The 20082-nt window shown below is 37.1% G+C and overlaps 2 protein-coding genes across 4 annotated transcripts in view; both read right to left on the reverse strand.

Annotated features, from left to right (window-relative positions):
* Window positions 1–9657: 9657 nt before the first annotated feature.
* Window positions 9658–14988, reverse strand: LOC136066249 (putative proline-rich receptor-like protein kinase PERK11). 3 transcript variants are annotated; one of them, XM_065770293.1, is made up of 3 exons: window positions 14727–14988; window positions 13550–14602; window positions 9658–11591 (listed from the first exon to the last, which is right to left on the reverse strand). In XM_065770293.1, exons 2-3 carry the CDS (start codon window positions 14553–14555, stop codon window positions 9856–9858), a joined length of 2742 nt encoding a protein of 913 aa, XP_065626365.1. In that variant the 5' UTR covers window positions 14556–14602; window positions 14727–14988; the 3' UTR covers window positions 9658–9855. The 3 variants fall into 3 exon arrangements, with proteins under 3 accessions (XP_065626365.1, XP_065626396.1, XP_065626430.1); XM_065770324.1 differs by having other exon boundaries at window positions 9672–11591; window positions 13550–14617; XM_065770358.1 differs by having other exon boundaries at window positions 9672–11591; window positions 13550–14517; window positions 14727–14987.
* A 1136-nt stretch (window positions 14989–16124) lies between these two features.
* LOC112007227 (uncharacterized) overlaps window positions 16125–20082 on the reverse strand; it is a 49810-nt gene continuing 45852 nt past the window's right edge. The window contains exon 3 of the mRNA XM_065770481.1: window positions 16125–16486. Within this exon, the coding sequence (XP_065626553.1) occupies window positions 16332–16486 (155 nt within the window). The 3' untranslated portion in view covers window positions 16125–16331. The remainder of the gene's footprint in view (window positions 16487–20082) is intronic.

A 20082-nucleotide genomic window follows, 5' to 3' on the forward strand; every position in this document is an offset into this window, starting at 1 on the left:
CTCTCACACCTCACAAGCACTTATACGTGTGGAGTGATTACCGCACCAAGGTTGTGGAGTGGTCAAATTTGTTGACCTGAAGTGTATAGTTATTAACTCACATTTCTAATTGAACTAGTAGGTTTTATTAACTTAATAAAAGTGACATGTTAATCTATTAACTGACTTAATACATTGAAGGAATGACTTAACTCAATAAAAATCATGACTTGAAGGGTCAAATGACAATTAATTTACCTCAATCTATTAACTTAGTCGGTTTTTTTTTTTTTGTTTTTTTTTTTTTTTTTTAAACTCAGATACCTTCAAATTGCATGACAATTTGTCGGTTTTTTTTTTTTTGTTTTTTTTTTTTTTTTTTAAACTCAGATACCTTCAAATTGCATGACATAACTTGAAGGACAACCCCGTTGGGAGCAATGAAAATACTCAGTTGGAACTGCCGAGGGCTTGGTAACCAACGTGCAGTAGATGTGCTCTCCCACCTTGTGAGGGAGAAAGCTCCCAAGATTTTGTTTCTCATGGAAACAAAGCAGTCAATAGAAGAGATGAGGTAGATTCAAGCCAAACTACCTTATCGTTGTATGTTTGCAGTACCTAGTATTCGACAAATTGGAGGTCTAGCATTGTTATGGAAGGAGGAAATTGACTTGCACATCCAAAAATGTACCTTACAAAATATAGATGCTCTCATTCTAGATGATCCTACCAACCCGTGGAGATTAACAAGTTTCTATGGATGGTTGGATGAACAACAGAAACATGAGTTCTGGCAGCTCTTAAAATACCTCCACACTAAACACTCAGTCCCTTGGCTTTGCTTTAGGGACTTCAATGATATCTTGCAGTCAAAAGAAAAACAGAGGCACCTCCCAAAGCCACTAGCACCTATGCAACAATTTCAGGCAGCCCTCTTACACTGTGGACTGGTGGATTTAGGCTTTAAAGGTAATTTATTTACATGGACTAATAGTTGTATTGAAGATGATTTTGTGTAGAAAAGGTTGGACAGGGCATGTGCCACAATTAATGGAAATGCAAGTTCCCTTAAACCCAAGTCACTCACCTGCAAGCACCCTATTCGGACCACATTCCAACACTTATCACTACACAAGACCAGAGGCAGGTGGCAATATAGAAAAAAATACCATAAATATTTGAGGAGCGATGGACCACCCACCCTGAGTGTGGTAATGTGATCCAAATGGCATGGGAGGCCGAAGTGCTCCCTGGGAGCCCAATGTCGACACTTTTTGAAAAAATAAAGAGATGCAAGTTTGCACTTGCAGATTGGGGCCATAACACATTTGGGTCCACAAAGACTCAATTGCAAGAAAAACAAAAATTTTTGGAGCAATTATGCTTGCTAAACAGTGCCACATGTGTAGGCTCCATCAAAGATCTCAAAGCAGACATTAGCAATCTTATTCATCAAGAAGAGCTATTTTGGTGACAAAGATCTCGCTCTATTTGATTACCAGCTGGGGACAAAAATACCAAGTACTTCCATAATCATGCCAGCCAATGCCAATGCAAAAATCACATCTCAGGAATTTTTGACAATGAGGGGAGGTGGTGTACATCAAATGTTCGAATCTCCCAGGTTGCTGAAGCCTATTTTCAGGATTTGTTTTCCTCAACCCGACCAAATAATATAGAAAGTGTCTTAAACTTAGTTGAAAGCTGTGTCATGCCACAAATGAATGAAAGCCTTACCCAAAGGTACACCTCAGAAGAAGTCCGAACAACCCTATTCCAGATGCATCCATCAAAATCACCAGTTCCAGATGGTATGTCCCCATTATTTTTTCAAAAATATTGGCACATTGTAGGCACCGATGTCACAAACGCTATCCTATCAATTTTACACTCTGGCCATATGTTGAAAAAACTGAACCATACACATATTGTTCTAATACCAAAAAAGAAGGACCCAAAAGATTTGGCTGATTATAGATGTTAGGTTCTAAAGACTTAGGATTTTATATATTTAGAACTCTAATGTGTATTGTTGGCAAACCATAATCAAAACAGGTTGTTAGTCTTGTTTAGACTTGCTCAAAGTGTGGGCGTTTTATGTAAAGTTGGAATTGAGTGGCTGCAGAAGTATTAGTAACTTTCAGCCTAGCTTGATCGATCGAAAATTAGACTCGATCGATCGAATCTCGGGCAGAACGTTTTTCTGCTAAATTTTCCAACTCAACCCAAGCCCATTAAAGATTAGGCTTTCAGATTTACTTCTCCCATTATATAAAGGAAACCCTAAGCCACGTTTTTAAGAGCTTTTAAAGAGAGAAAAGAGAATGCCTTTTTTGTATCTAGGGTTTTGTACCCAATCCTTTCTAAGTCTTTGTTACTCATATTTGCGATTTGTGTGAATCTCTTTTGAGATCCTTGTGGAGCTTTCCTTCACATAAACTTAGGGTTTTCAAGGTAGAGATAATATCAACATCTTGATGATCAACTCGATTGCTGCCATTGGAGCTTAAAGAATAACAAGCAGGAGTGCTTGTAGCTGATTGGAGAATCTAAGAAAGAAGGAGTCTGTGGATTTGGAGCTTGCACGTGGTCGTGTCAATAAGTTCTATTGGTGGGTAGCATTAGAAAGTCGAGCGTGGGTGCTTGTAAGTCCTTTTGTATGAACTTCGATTCTTTCATATAGTGGATTCAAGTTTACTTTGAGGATAGCTAGGTTAAATCCTCCCCAGGTTTTTTACCGGTTTGGTTTTCTTGGGTGATCATATCTTTGTGTTCTTTATATTTCCGCTGCTTTATATCTTGATATGATTATTTGATTGTGTTAACCTAGATTTGCATAATTTGACTAAGTTAATCACTTGGCTAAATAAACTAGGTTAATCCAATTGTTGTTTTAAGGGGTCAAAAATTGTTCAATAGACCCATTATTTTATGGAATGTTGCCTCTCGGATACTCTTAAAGGTTATTGCTAATCGTTTAAAGTATATTTTGCCTAATGCTATTTTTGATTCTCAGAGTCTCTTTGAGCCAAACCGGCTTATTACTGATAACACAACAGTTGCATATGAGATCCTGCTCAGATTGAGAAATAGAAGGAGAGGGAAGGTGGGACATATGGCACTCAACCTAGACATTAGCAAAACCTATGACCAGGTGGAATGGACTTTCTTGAAGTGTATCATGCATAAACTAGGTTTTGATAGAAGATGGGTGCAATTGGCCATAGAGACAGTCACCATGGCTTCTTACTCAATCTTTATCAATAGAGAACCAAAGGGTTTCATCACTAAATCTAGGGGCATTAGGCAAGGAGACACATTAGCTCCCTACCTTTTTATCCTATGTGTTGAAGGCCTCTTAGCGTTGTTACGTGAAGTAGCTAAAAACAGGGTGCTCAATGGGGTGTTGACTAGCCAACATGGGGTGTGCATTTCCCACCTTTTATTTTTTGATGATAACTTGCTGTTTTACAAAGCCACAATTGGAGAATGCCAATAAATGCTAAATATCTTGGGCCAATATGAAGCGGCATCGGGTCAAGCCATCAATCGCCAAAAAACATCCTTATTTTTTAGCAGGACATGAGATTCTAATAAAAATGGTGGCACAAGCAATCCCCACATACTCTATAAGCCTATTCAAATTACCCAAATCCATATGTTATAATATAAATTCCTTGCTAGCAAAATATTGGTGGGGACAAAGCCAAGATGAAAGGAAGATTCATTGGATCAATTGGAGGAAACTTTGCACACAAAAAAAAAGAAAGAGGGGAATGGGTTTTCATGATCTACATGCTTTTAACTTAGCAATGCTCTCTAAGCAAGCTTGGAGGTTAACCAAGACACCCGCTCGCTATTTTACAAGGTATATAAGGCCAAGTATTTTCCAAATTGCTCCTTCATGATGGCTAAACTAGGAAGCAACCCATCTTTTGTTTGGAGAAGTCTTTTGGCAACAAGGAACATTATCTATGCAGGATCTCAATGGCGTGTGGGAGATGGCAGAGATATAGGGGCCTTCACTTATAAATGGCTACCTAACACCCGAACACCATTGCATGAGGGTGCATTAGACATACGGGTAAGGGAGCTCATTAATGAAGACTCCAGGCAGTGGGACTAAGGGAAGCTTGAAGCCATGTTTACTCAGGACACAGTGCAAAAAATCATGACAGTACTACTCACCAATCTACATTCCTAGTATCAATAAGAGTATAGTAACAATAAATGATACGCTTCAACTTTTAGATATAGATATAGACTAGCCGCAGACTCATGCAATGCGTGAGAATATATAAATATTATGTAATAGAATGTAAATATGTAATTTATAAAAAGTAAGAATTACTCCAAGTATTATTTATTTATTTTTAAGTATTTCTATAATTATTTTTTTATCTTTTTATCTCTAAAAAGTACAAATATATATACTATTATATTTTGTCTGTTTGATTAATATTTTTTTTAAGGTGAACTATATTTTTCTAACTTTTGTTGTAGTATATTTTATTTGATATACAACTAAACTTTATAAGTTTCAAATTTATTATTCAAATTTCTCATCTCCTAAGGAATAATGAGATTATTATAATAATAATAATTCATCACAAAATTACAAAATTATCTTAACCGAAATTACAATGAAACAAAAGGAATAAAAGAGAGACTTTATAATAATTTATTACTCAAAAAATTGGTAGGCATATTCAAATTCATAGCGATGTAGATTGCATTGACATAAACTCAAATTCCTATTTCTAAAAAAAATAAGGACTAACCCAAATCAAAATTTAACCAAAGGCATAGAAGGGGGAGAGAAAACTTTGTAATATGAATTAAAAAAAAAAAGAAAAAGCATAATATCAAAACACATTTTAAAAGAAAAACCATCAACCTTAATCTAAATTATAAGAAAAAACAAAAATCCCCGAGAGAGAGAGAGAGAGTACTCAATTTTTTGTGGAGATGACATCAAATTTATACATAATAAAAGAGAGAGAAGAAGAGTAAAAATATAAGAAAGAGAAAATGATGAAGGAATTGTAACAGTCAAGTAAAGAGTAGTGGAAAGGTAAAGAGGGAGAAGAAAAGTTCAACGAAGTATAATATTAAATGTAGACTAATGGAAAGAAGGAGGTTTTTTTTTATTTTTTTATTTATTTAGAATATGAAGAATAAAAGTTTAGAAAGGGACAACAAGAGGTAGAAAATAAGTAGATAATGTGACGCTGATGTAGCTCAACAGGAGTATAGTAATAATAAATACTAAGTTTCAACTTTATATATATATATATATATATTGCAGTTTTGCTTCACCTTAAACCCTAATTTTTTGATCTCAGCAAAAATCCCTAGCCCCCTTTTCTCCATAACAAAAAAATATATATATATTGCAAATCCTTATTTGGCTGCTCTTCAAGGGCCCTCCAGACCTCAGGTTTGTCCAAAATAAGAAAATGTTGGAAAGCTTATAAGATTATATTTACAACCGTACCAAATTTGCATCAAATCACATATCCAGATCAAACTTATTGACGATATAGAAAGAACTATGCATATACCGTATGGTTAGATGCACTAGTCTTTAATGGGAAATACAAATAAAAGGTTTAAATTTTGACAAAATTAAAGTGCAAGTGGTTGTTCAAATCGAAAATGCGAGGATAAAATTCACACTCACATATGTTACTGGTGTGGCTGTTTCAATCATGATGATAAGGATTGTGAAATATGGTTGAATAGTGAAGGGACTCTTTCTCAAGAGCAGCGACAATTTGGTCCAATCCTCAGGGCAACTCCATTTTTGTCTTCACGAAAAACTGTCATCTCAGTACCCGGGTTTTACAAGTCAAAGCAGAATCCATCCATGGCCTCGGCATCTAAAGCTGGATCTGAAACTGAGAAGGGGAAGAACGATGAACAAACAGCAGAATCAGGTTTGAAACCACCACCAAGCAACCAGAAAGTCAGTGCACAGAACCAAGGAGATGCTGATTCGACTGAGAGGGTAATTCAAAAATTAAAGCAAACCATTACTCTTGGTGATTTGCCAATAGAAAAAACGCTCCACGGTGAAGCCCTAACATCCATTAATTGCACTGCGCCCTCATCAAGCGTTGATTCACAATTGAAGGAGACAGACGTGGCCTTAAATGTGTTTGATCCCATTAAATCTCCTATCCAGCAAGGCAATCAAGCGGCTCCATTATTTCCGAATTTAAGTCCAAATATAATTCCACTTATTGATAGTCATGCGGTTATCCAAAACCTAATGGAATTAAATCAGGAATCAAGGTCCAATTTATTTCCTTCCGTTGACAATCAACAAGCACGTGACACACATGGGATCACTAGGAGTCTTTTGCATCCATCTCAGCCACGATGGACTAGGGTTGATTGACCAAATAAACCAGTGCATGCTTCTAAAGCTCAAGCTACTTCCAGCTGTGGGAAAAGATTATTAACTCTATCTGAGGATCACTTCAAGTTACCCAATAAATGTCAACAGGTTTCATGGAGTGAGGAGGAAGAAATTATTGAATTGGTGGAGGTTGATATTTAGCCCCGCTAGTGAAAATGAATTGCTTAGTATGGAACTGTCGTAAGTGTTAAATGTATATTATTAGCAAACGCAATGTGTATACCATGTTGTATATGCTAGAGTGGATGCAGAAAGGGAAAACATAGAATAAGAACACTGAGAACACGAGGGTTGCGTGGTTCAGCCTTGTCGTCCTACAACCATGGAGGAATCCCTTAAAGGCTACATCTTTATTGTATAAGAGTGTAGTACAATAACCTATGTTACAATGAACTCTAACATGAGTATATATAAGTGACTAAATCCTAGACTACTAATACAAGCAGGAATGAGCTTGGGCCTATTACATTGGGCTAATATGTCTAATATATATTTCTAACACCCTCCCTCAAACTCAAGGTGGAAGATTGATGAAGGCTTAAGGTTGAATAAGCATGAGAAGATCACTTGGAGATGCCTTGAAGAATGCATTTGAAGAAACCACAATGAAGAATATGCCAATTGACCAATTTTGTAGTTTTAAATGAAGAAACGGAGTCCAAAATTGAAATCTACGCGAAAAACTGAGCAAGATAGGCTATTTTAGAAATTTTGACTTTTGGTAAAAGATCAACACAAAAAGTCAAAAGTTAATGCAAAAGTCAAAGTCAACGAGTCATAGTCAAAGTCAACGGTCAGTGCTCACGGTCAAATCCGGGTGGTCCGGGTTAGGTCGGTCCGGGTCACGGTCAGCGAGGTGACGTGGTGCTGACGAGGCGACACTGTTGATGTGGCTAGCAATGTGGCTGATGACGTGTCTAGGGGTGACGTGGACGTGCTTGCGTGGCTGCTGACGTGGAGTGATGACGTCAGCATGAGTTCTTCGGCGTGTGGAAGGTGAATGACGGTGCGTACCGGCGCGTGGTGGCGAGATAGATACCCAGGAGGCGCGTGTGGGCGCGTGTCAAGTCGTATGATCACCAGATTCTCAGGCCAAGTAGATCGAGGGACGACATGGCCATCTTGGTGACGCGTGTGTCTGAGATCCGAGTTGGGAGTTGAGAAACTTCGGCGGCGCGTGTGGGAGTTCCAGGAGCTGTTGTGGGTGCGTGGTAGCGCGTGCAGCTGCCGTTGGAGGTCAGGTTCCTGGGTTTTGGTCGCGATAGGCTGTGGAACACGTCTGTCTTGTTGGTTTCATTAGGTGAAGGCTTGATGTGCACAGATCTGATAAGTTGAGTCATGGCTTTGCATGAGTTTGTGGATCTTGGACACACAGTGGCTGCGAGATGCTATGGAGTCTAGATCCAGCAGACAAACATGTGTGACTGCAGATGGTGGTATGCGCGTGAGAATCTTCTTTCCTGTGTAGAGATGTTTGTTTGATGCCAAGAACGAAGTTTGGCTCTGATACTATGTTAAATATGTATTATTAGTAAACGCAATGTGTTATACCATGTTGTATATGCTAGAGTGGATGCGGAAGGAGAAAGCATAGAATAGGAACACTGAGAACACGAGGGTTGCGTGGTTCAGCCTTGTCGGCCTACATCCACGGAGGAATCCCTTAAAGGCTACATCGTTGTTGTATAAGAGTGTAGTACAATAACCTATGTTACAATGAACCCTAACATGAGTATATATAGGCAACTAAACCTTAGACTACTAATACAAGCAGGAATGGGCTTGGGTCTATTACATTGGGCTAATATGTCTAATATATATCTCTAACAGTAAGCTTAGGAACCTGTATACAGGAAAGGAGCTTGGAGATATAATCCGAGCAAAAGATCCTTCTGTCGTGTTTATAGCTGAGACACCGGCAAATGAAGCAAGGCTAGACATAGTAAAAAGAAACATCAATTTCAAGGAGCTTCTATCTTGGCTCATCTCAACGTAGCATCACCTGGAGTTATTCTTAGTCATGGCATGGCCAGTGTGGACTCAAAGGAAACAGATCCACTTAAACAAACCCAGCAACAGCTCCCACTCAATTGCCTCACTTCCAAAAGAGTACCTTGCTGAGTTCAAGGCGGTTCAGTCTCCCGCACCAACTATGCATGCAAGCCCTTCTATGACACGTTCTGAGTGGCAGCAACTAGCGCAGGGAGTGGTGAAAATAAATTACGATGGAGCTGTGTTTACCAACAAGAAAAATTAGGTATTGGTGTGGTAATAAGGGACAATCATGGTTCGGTTTTAGGCTCACTTTCCAAACAATTACTACAGGCCTATACCCCATTAGAGATCGAAGCAATGGCAGAAGCTACAACACTTCAATTCGCCATGGACCCAGGATTTAATCATGTTGTTCTAGAGTCCGACTCACTAGTCCTGGTAAATGCCCTTTGCAATGACACTACTCTCTTGTCTTGCAAGGTTTGTTGATTGAGGATATTACACTTCAAGCTACGTTTTTTAATCAATTGCATTACTCTCATGTAAAGAGAGAAGACAATAAGGTTGCTCATAAGTTAGCTCGGCATGCTTTATGTATTTCTGATTTTGTTGTATGGATGGAGGATGTTCCACCACCTATATTTCCTGTTGTCCTAGCTGATATTGCTAGGTTTTCTTAATAAAATGCGTTATGTTTTCCCTCAAAAAAAAAAAAAAAAAAAAATCACACTCACATTAAAATCACAAGGGTGACAATTGTATGAACCCCCTTATTTTAATAGGGGTAAACCGCAAACCTTACAAATTGGCTACAGGAACGCTAAAGACTTAAAAAGAGGCTATATAACTTATGTTCTAGCCTGTGAAAAGCATACGACAAAGCTAGTCTATTGGTCTCTAATATCTAATTCCAAAGCTAGTCTATTGAGCATATGATATCCACCTTATTGCTGTAAAAATAAAATAAAATAAAATAAAATAAAAAAATAAAGAAAGAAAGAAGAAGAGAAGCATCAATCCAAGATAACAGTTCCATTAACGACAGACAAGATATGTGAACAGTTTGGTCAGTGTCCTAGAGCAATCTGGTCTTGAATGTCCTTCATGACTAATATGCCAAGCAAATATTTAAAAGTTTAAAACTTTCCTAGAGTAATGAATAACATGATCAACCGACAAATACCAACAAGCAAACAACAGTGAATTGGCTTGGCTAATAAACCTTTTTTTTTTTTTTTTTTTTTTTTTAGTGAATTGGCTTGACTAATAAACCTGATATGTAAAATTTAAATAGCAACAACAGATAGATTTATTTATAAAAAAATAAAAATAAAAATAAAAATAAAAAACACACAATAAATAAATTTAGCTATTACAATTATTCCTAACAACTTTCCTAAATCCCTCAGCAGAGAGTCGCTCTCTATCGTTTGTGCCCTCTTTGCGCTGCAGCTCTCTTAAGATATTCTGCCAATCTCTCTCGATTCAATTTCCGAATCAGTAATTGATTCACAAATTGATTCACTTTCCGCATCACTAATTGATTCACAATTGCATGCAATTGAATTGTAAGCAATTACCTGCCCTTTCAAAATCCCTTCCAAGGTACTTTGTACGGTGTTTGCAACCTTAGTCATTGAGGGGCGAAGTACACATTCTTTACTTACACAATCCAATGCTAGGGATGCAACATTTGTCAGTGCCTCCATTTCCAATGGGGTAGGTGGTGGTACTTTTGGGTCCAAAAACCTGTGAATTTCCTTTTGGGCAATGTATGGCGCTACAAAATCAACTATAAGCCTTTTCTCATCATTTTCATTTGCATGATATGCCTTGCACCCAAACAACATTTCTAGCAATACTACTCCAAAACTGTACACGTCAACTTTGGTTTCCAAACTGGCAATAAAGTAATCAGGCGCCGTGTACCCAAGAGCGCCCACCAGCCTTTCACATTCATAACCAGACCAATCATCCACAGGGGCTTCCACAGATAAGTTGAAATTAGACAGCTTAGCAGTTAACGTGGCATCTAGAAATATGTTAGACAGTTTGATATTGCGGTGTATGATTCGTGGTACTGCACACACGTGTAGGTATTCAATGCCTCTGGCTATGTCTAGTGCCACTTTAATCCGGGCAGCCCATGACATTAGAGAAGTACTTTCAGGATTGTGAAGATGCCAATGAAGGGTACCATATCCCAAGTACTCGTAGACCAATAAGCCATCCTTACCATCTTCACAAAATCCCAATAAGCGAACAGCATTCTTGTGATCGAGTCGGGACCAAGCTTCCACTCCACGTAGGAATTCATTTACAAATTGCTCAGACATTGAAATTTCAGCACGATGAATAGTCACTTCTCGGCCATCATCTAAAATGGCACGGAACAGTGAGCCAAAGCCATTTTTTCCAATCTCGCAATCTTTTGAAAAGTTGTTAGTGGCTTCAAGTAGCATTTTCAAAGGAAATTTTTCCCTAACTATAATTTCCACGCCTTTGAATCTTGTTGTTAGGATTGTGTGTCTAGGTCTTTTGGAACTGTTTGTTTGTGACTTGGCTGCAGAAAATAATGACAATATGGAATTTATTTTGAAATGAGAGAATTTTAGAGGTGTTCGGTTAGATTTTGAACTATTACTGCTCTTCGGCTTAAGAATCTCTTTGAAGGTTGTTGTGCGTCTAGAGCTTGTTGATATGGAAGGATTAGTTGGAAATATTTCATAAATTTCAGAACTACTGTCTGTTTCAGACCTACCTGGTGGGAAGCATGACGATATAGAATAAGAGAATTGTGCTGCTGCACGAGGTGTTTCATTAGATTCTGAACAACTATCATCTGTTTCAATTTCAGACATGGCAGGTGGGAAGAGTAATGAAATGGAAAGACTTCTTGCTCCATCAGCATCAATGTCAGAGTTGTTGGCTGGAATTGGATTTGATCCATTCAATACAGAACTAACGGACTCAATTTCAGACATGGCAGGTGGGAAGAGTAATGAAATGGAAAGACTTCTTGCTCCATTAGCATCAATTTCAGAGTTGTTGGCTGGAATTGGATTTTTTCCATTCAATACAGAACTAATAGACTCCAACTTGGCTGATGGGGTAAATGAGTACTCTACGAGTGATGGAATTCTTTCTTCACTAATTGTAGAACTACCAAGTTCTGAGTTGTTGGCTACAAATTCTGCAACCAAAAATATCGAAAGCTGATGAAAAAATATCTAATTCTCATTAATTATCAAAAGAAGTTATAACTCTATTATTATACACAGTACAAATCCTATTCGCTAATTTCAATATGATAGTTGTATATGGACAAGCACGCGACAAGCACAATAACTACTTAAAAAAAATAAAAATAAAAACTGTAGCATAGGAAACTACTTTCGTTTATGCAGCCTATACAAGAAACAAAATGCTTATTCCATTGTTTCAATTCTTTGATACTCACCCTCAAGATGGACTATGGGAGCATCGATACTGATCACAACCACTTATCAAAAAAAGTATTGATCATAACCATCTTGGAGACAATTGTTGAAAATTAATAAAGTTCAAAGCCTTTGTCAGCAAGTCTACTTGTTGGGAATGTGTACCAACATGAAGTAACTTTATAGTCCCAGCTTGTACCTAGTCCCTCACAATATGGAAATCTATTTCAATTTGTATAGTTTGTTCATGAAAAATCGGATTGGCCCCCCATATGAAGGGCTGACTATCACTGAATAACAAAGTGAGTTGAGAATGAGAATATTGACCAGAGCATTGCATTTATTGTGATTTTATTTTGATTTTAGTGTTTATTTCTGATTTCAGCATTTTTAGTTTTTTTATTTTTTTTCATAGAATTAAGAAATTTATAACTCATTGGCAAAACATATATACTATCATCCCTAGAGATAAAGCAAGTATTAGTGGAGAGATCAAGTAACTTGTAACCCTCGACAGGAAAAGAGTACCCTAAAAATACACATTGCTTAGCTTTAGGAGCGAATTTGGACCTATTGTGGGCTATAGTAGAGGCAAAACAAAGGCAATTAAAAACTTTAAGGTGTGAATAGGAAGGAATCTGCATATAGAGTAGTTTATAGGGAGACTTATTATTTAAAATTAGGGTGTCTGTTAATAATGTGCACTACAGTGGGTATACAAACACCCCAATACATCAAAGGAACATTAGAGTGTAACCTCAAGGCCCTTTCTACTCATAGAATGTGTTGATGTTTCCTCTCCACAACAGAATTCTATTGTGGAGTAGCAACACAACTATGCTGGTGTATGATTCCATGAGTTTAAAACAATTCAATCATGAAAAACTCAAAGGGCATTGTCTGGACAATAGTAAAGGTACGGTGTTTGACTTGGATTTCATAAGATAAATCCAAGATGATATAGTGTGGTCATCAAATATGGTACGAAAAATATATGTAACCCACCACACATCACAATGAATCAAATCAAAAGCTTCAATGCAAAAATGATATTGAAAAGGAAATAGAAGTCTCTTTTGTTTTGCATGAGGAAAAAATGTCACTAGTCCTGTTTGAAGCGGCATTTACATCTGGTAGAACACCCCTTCAACACAAAACCTTAGAATTTGAGGGATGCCCCTGTCTAAGGTGCCACAGCTTACTCATGTCACTAGAGTTCAAAATAAAATTGACAAGGACATTATGTACGGGAAGATGAAAGGAAGGAAGAATAGAATTACAAGTGTTTGAGAAGTTTAATTTTGCAGCAAGTGGAATCCATTATGAACCTCACCCACATCAATCGGCTTCCAGTATATAAGGTCCTATATGAAGCAGACAAAGATATAATAAATTGAAGGAAAATTTAGGCACACGTAGGACATTTTCAAGGAAAAGGTGGACTGAAATTCTAATAGATCCTATGAGAGTTAACATAGCTATTTCACCATTTGGAAGTTCCACAACACACTGCCTGACAAATGTGATAGTGGTAAGTAGAGCTACAGAATGCACAATGTCATTTGTAGCCCCGGTATCCAAAACCAATGTATCTCCCTCATATGCATGTCTACTAACCACTTCCTTTTTTTTTTTTTTTCAGAAAATATCGAATGCCTCAAATCACAACTGAAATCAAGACTATGAAAGTTCTGCAAAGAAGAAAAATTACCTGCCATAGAAGTGGAGTGAGCAGCTAGATGAATTACATTGTTGGTCATGTGAGTTTCATTATTAGTGAAAGCAAAATTTCTTGACTGAATCTGAGTTCCCAATTGAGTGAATGTAAATGAAGTAGGTGCAGAACTAGAATTCTTTTCAACAGTGTGACCATTCATTCCACAGTGATTGCAAGTGAGCTTTTCTTTCCCCTTAGAGTTCTTGTTATTTTTGTTTCCTGAAGAAGAAGATACCTTAGTAACTGGGGTTGATGATTTCACATGAGGACTTGAATTGTTTCCCACACCACAACGCCTTTCTTCTTGAATTAGCAAAGAGTACACTTTGTTGATGGGTGGGAGAGGATCCATCAACAAAATTTGTGCCCTAACTTGAGCATAGGAGTCATTAAGACCCATTAAGAATTGCATCACTAAATCTTGATGCTGAAGATCATTGAGTTTCTGACCTAAGTTGCAAGTGCAAAATCCACAAGAACACATTGGAAAAGGTCGAAATTTTTGCAATTGATCCCAGAGCACATTCAATTGAGTGAAATATGATGTAATTGATGATTGATCTTGAGTAATTCCAGCAATATCCTTCTGTAATTGAAAAACTTGTGGTCCATTTGCTTGTGAAAGTCTTTCCCTAAGGTCGTTCCAGATTTCAAGAGCAGTGTTCTTATACACTATACTTGTAGCAATTTCTTGAGAAACGGAATTGAGGATCCATGAAGCAACCATTTTGTCGCAGTGAACCCAAGCTTGAATTGCCGATGATGTTTTGACCATTGGAGATGAGAGAGTCAATGTGCCATCAATAAACCCCAATTTGTTCTTGGCGATCAATGCCATTTGCATTGATCTTGCCCAAGTTGGGTAATTCTCTCCCACGAGAGGTTGATACACAAGCATAGCACCAGGGCTTTCTTCATGGTGCAGGTACAGAGGATTTGATGGATCATCCAAGATGGAAGAGCTACGTGAAGAGGATGAAGAAGTTGACGTCGAAGCCATTGAAATGGAAGTGTTTTAGACTTAGTGCTTTGACAATATATTGAAATCTGATAAGAAATTAACTAATTCTCATTAATTAGCAAAACAAGTTACAACTCTTGTTGTTTCTATACTCTGTTTAAGAACAGAACAATCAAATTGGTTACACAGTGATTATGATGAGAAACTTACTTGGATCAACTTGGTGCTTCCGCCTACTGATCCCAGACATAAATATAACTGAATTGCGAGAAAGAGAGGGTGTGAAAGAATTGTATATCATAATGGTATTCATAATTTACAAGAATTTGGAAGATACAGTCTCATGTTGTCATGCACCGTGTTGGTTAATCTTTTCAGCGTGACCAAGGCCAAAGTTCACTTTCCACTCCAGAAGAAATAAAACGAAGTTTCTCCTGCGCTCAACAATTTTCAAAGCGCGTTTGGTAGCTCCCTTTTTGTTTGTCAAAACATGTGACTTCGGTTAATTTACTTGCCGAGACCATTCACATTTTGCTATTAACTTCTCATCAGGTAAAAAAATAAAAAATAAAAAATAAAAAAAAGATTGGGATTGAGATTGCTTTAGTTTTTTATTTTAATCTATTTTTACAAAAAGGATGTTGTATAAATGCTCCGTTTGACCAACAAGGAAATTTACATGCAGGTTCGAGGAATCCGACTTTAGTCAATTGTATACGTGGGTATAGGAAAATAGGAAGTACATTGTTGATTTTTAATCTGCTTTGGCGGCTGATATAACTGTTTTTTAAGCAAGTTATAAATTTATAACCTTTTATTCATAAATAAATAAAATTCTTAAACATTTTTTTTCCTGCAATTTCGTATTTGCCACCAACTTTGGGCAGCTCTGAGAGGGCCCTCCAGACCTTGGATTTGTGCAAATAAGGTATTGTTGGAAAGCTAATAAGATTAACTTCACAATGGTACCAACTTGGCATCAAGCAGACTTCTGAATCAAAATGATTGATGATGTAGAAAAAACTATGTATATATTATGATTAAATGTGCTAGTCTTTAATGGGAAATACTAGTAAATAGGCCTAGTCTGTTACAAATCTAAAGTGCAGGTGTTAAATTGTTCAAATAAAAAATACAAGGATCAAATTGACACTCAGTTTTAAATCCAGGTTGACATTTGTATAAACCTACTTATTTAAATAGGAGTAAACCTCACAAATTGGCTACATGAATTCTAAGGAGGCTATAGCTTATGTTCTAGAGATGGTCTATTGATCTCTAATATCTGATTCCAAATTAACAGTGGTCCATTCAATACTACAAATATGTTCCCCTCCTGACTAGAAGGATTGAGCAAATGATATCTATCTTCTTATTTCTGCATAATTATAAATAACTTTGTTTTTTTAAAGTATCAAACCAAGATAACAGTTCCATTAAGTTCTAACAAATGTAAACAAATGCAATCTGGCATTGAATTTCCTTCATGACTAAGATCCTGAGCCCTAGAATTAAAGCTTTACTAGCGTGATGAATAAACATGATCATCCCACAGAAACCAGCAAGCAACAGCAGAGAATTGGCTTGTCTAATAACCTGATATGCAAATTTGAATAGCAATAATAAATAGATTTATTTATATAAAGAAACAGCAGCCAATCACTATGTTATACTGAAATATTCCCAAACAAACACAGCCCAGAAAAAGCTGCATAACGTCCAAAAACTGTGGACTTTCCATTTTCCCTAAACAGCAAATCACTCCCCATCTACTTTACTTCTTTGTCAGCCTTCTGTTCTTGGGTAGGCTTAGTGTCACTTTGTTTTGGGATTTCCTGTATTCTCACATATGGTTTCCTGGTCAATGTTTCTCCTCTCAGAGCAGCAACATAACAGTCGTTTGTGTCCGCTTTGCGCTGCAGCTCTCCAAGGTATTCTGCCAGTCTCTCTTGATTCACTTTCCCCATCATCTGGTTGATTTGCAATTTCAAACAATTGAATTGTCATGATGTTCTTCCACTTTGGAAGGAAAATGCTTCAATGAAACAACCTCAAAATCGAGAACCTCGTTGACTAAACAGTTGCAGTGAGAACTTAAAGAATGCACAATCCTTTAATCATATCAAATTAGAAATGAATTGGGAGAATATCACCCACAAACACATACACTTAAACCAAAAGACACAAATCAACTCCCAGCTATATTATTAAAAACTACTTATATAAACCATAGTTGATTATAATATTTGTGTTCCTCATCTATAAGTCAAGAGAATATGAATTAATTGATACAAAACAAAACAAAACTTAAGTACAATTCCTTAGATTCTATACCTAAGGTTCCTCAACGTTGCATTGACCAACCAATACAAATAATGTTATCATTTCCCAAGGAAAATTAAATTCAATGATATAACTTATTGGCCAATGCAACCACATGGGTTGAATTTAGTTGGGTACTACAACTAAGTTTTACCTCAGACATGAAAACCCATGTAATGAATCTTACATTATAGATCCATGTAAGTTTTTATTATCCCAATCCCTAAACTCAAATATATCTTATTTTGCAAGAATTAACATGACCTTAAAATTAAAAGGCCACAAAACATAAATTTTTTTGCAACTTTTTTCGTCAATCATTTTCTCTCACCCGAAAAATAATTAACGTGGCCTTAAAATTAAAAGACCATAAAACATGCATTTTCTTGCTCCTTTTTTCTTCAATCATTTTCTTTCTCACCCTAGAAAAAAGAGGGGGCTCTGGGACAGTTCCAACCTGCCTTCCCCTCAACATCCCCTCCTCCTCCAAGCCTTTTTCTATATTCCCTTCCCCTCCATCTCATCACTTGAAGATCGAAGACAGAATTCAAGGTAATTGGGTCGGTACAAGGAAAAACTAAAATTAAGTATTTTCTGAAGGCAATGTTCCAAAGCAACAAGAGCTACCACAGTAATGGCTTTCTGCCACATTACACAGCTCACTTGGCAATTATAACAGCAATACAGTTAGGATAGTTCTCATGAGAATCAAAACTAATGTAATTACAATGTTATCTTAACTAAAATTAAAAAAATGAAACCAAAAGAAAAAAATGTTTGCCGAGTCACTTCAAAACTTCTCACATCAAACAAGTCAGAAACTCCACCCTCACTTTGATATGAGAAAAATGCTCCAGGATATGTTCATAATTGTGGTCCTTGAGACTTGTACAGTTATCTGCAACCTGCACCAACTGCTTCAATGACAGACTTAAAACCATCCCTTTCTAAGCATTCGGCCAGTTCAGCCTAAGAAACAAAATTCACAACATTAGACAACAAAAGAAGGGGAAAAAAAGATTCCAGAATATCAACATTAAAAAATGCAAACACAAGCAAACAAAGTGGGTTTTTTCGAAACTTAAGTATAAAACCAACAATTACGTGCATTTTTGGGTTAAGGAACTACAAGTTTGGGTAATTCTAAATAGTTGATCAACTAAATTTAGTAGTCTAAAACAAAAGAACTTCTTTTTTTTTTTTTGGGGGGGGGGGGGATGGGGGTTGAGAATCCAAGACCCAAAGGATTGATATGTCTATCCAAGTATAAAGGGTGTGAGGAATTGAGGAGTTAAACCAAAAGAGTATGGCCAAAGCTAATTAGCCAACTTCTGGTGTAGGTTTCTAAGCAATGACATAAAGGTACAACTAGTGTATGGAATACATATAGAAATCAAAGGAGGGATCGTATATCCCATTTAAAAAAAAAAAGAAAGAAAAAAGAAAAAAGAAATATGGTATAAGAAAATGTCATTGACAAATGACAATGAACCATGCATTAATCTAAAATCAAAATCTTTTGGTATGTGGAGGACAGTTGGGACCAAAGTCAAAAACCTTTATAGTGTTTTCTATGTATTAGACTTGAAGTCTTATTTCTTGATAGATAAGATATACGCACTTTTTGTAGTGGTCAGGAAATACAAATCTAAACTAAGTCAAATTAAGAATGTAAAACTAATCTAGAATATGCAAACTAACCTCGTCCTAAACAATGTTAAGCACTTTAATAATTTAGAGATTAGCTCTACTAAGAGGGAAAACAAATCAATAAAAGAAAAAGGATACAGGAATAGGTCCTGTGAAACTCTTAAGTACTGCAGATAAACATTTCAAGGTCAGGAAGAGTAAGGCCAATATATAGTGGGTTTTTTTTAAAGCATTTTAATTATTTCCAGGTAACAGAAGGGACCAAAACACAGCCAACACAGCTAATACAGCCAACACAGACAATTTTACGGGTAGCATGACAATTTCAATTTCATACTAATACAGCCAACACATCCATTGCTATTTTCCCACCAACACAGCCAATCCATATGTAATTTGAGTAATTATTTATCTTAAAGTTTGAGCAATTAGTAAATGTTCACAATCTTGCATCCTAAGAAGCAAAAATACCCAACAGATCACAACTGTCTTATGTTGTCGCCTACTTGGTTCTGCTGAACATAGATATTCTAATGTGGAATCCAGAATGTTCAAACCCAAAAAATATAAATTTTCATTAAAGAAAAAGGAAATTAGTTTGTACTTACAATAAGAATCTCAAGACTGCAGCAGCCCTTATAGGATTTCAACATCACCCTCCCTGCGTTTACTTCTTTTTTGGTTGCGTCTAGTGTACTATTAGGTTGGAGTGTGAGCATTTCCATCACGTGGAGCTGTAACATGCTCTATTACTTGCTCATAATGTTATATTTTTAAGCTTTTTCAAACAAACAAATTCATGCACAAAGAAACCCGAAAAAATATATGAAATTACAATCAAAGTAAAGCACTTGAAATACCAGGTGGGAACCTGTGCCACATCTCCTTGGTTTGATGGCGCGAGTCGATTTCTATTTGTGTGAAGCATGAGCGTTTGCATCCTGTGGCTGCTCAGCTTGGTCACATTGCTCCTACTCAACGTCATTGTCATGTGGATGCATGGCTTGTGTAACATGTATCAAGGTAGAAGAGGTAGGAGGTGATTGTGTATAACTTGGGCTGGTAGACATGAGCTCAACGTGGGGTGTTTGAAGGCTAAGGGTGGGTATAACTATCTGGGGGGAGCTATAGGACGAGACCATGTGTGAGTTGTGGTCAATGCTAGTGGTGTGTGGGGAGAACTCAAATTCAACATGGGTAAACCGCAAGGGAGATCCAGTGTTAATGGGAGGGATGGGTGGCATGGGAGACTAGGTTATGTCCTGAAGGGTGGACACGGGTGGAACAGGGGTCCTAGTGGCCGAAGGAGGGGTGGCGGCAGGTCGATGACGTGTCACTGGAGCAACTAAGCTCGTACTGGGCCCTACATCTAGTTTTTCATTCTGGTTTGCTACTTCGTCATTGGCTGGCACATCGATACGATCAACCTCATCCACATCCTCAAGGGCCTTCTTAATGAACTTGTATTCATAAGATTCTTCACTGAACCAGTTGAAGACAACCAGTTGGGTTGCAAGCTGTCATTAAATCACTGGCATTATTAAGTATGACACATACATAACATCAAACACAACATGCAAAACAAAATAAATTT

This window comes from Quercus suber, unplaced genomic scaffold (genome assembly GCF_002906115.3).
Source record: "Quercus suber isolate HL8 unplaced genomic scaffold, Cork oak 2.0 scaffold_1, whole genome shotgun sequence".
Classification (NCBI taxonomy): domain Eukaryota; kingdom Viridiplantae; phylum Streptophyta; class Magnoliopsida; order Fagales; family Fagaceae; genus Quercus; species Quercus suber.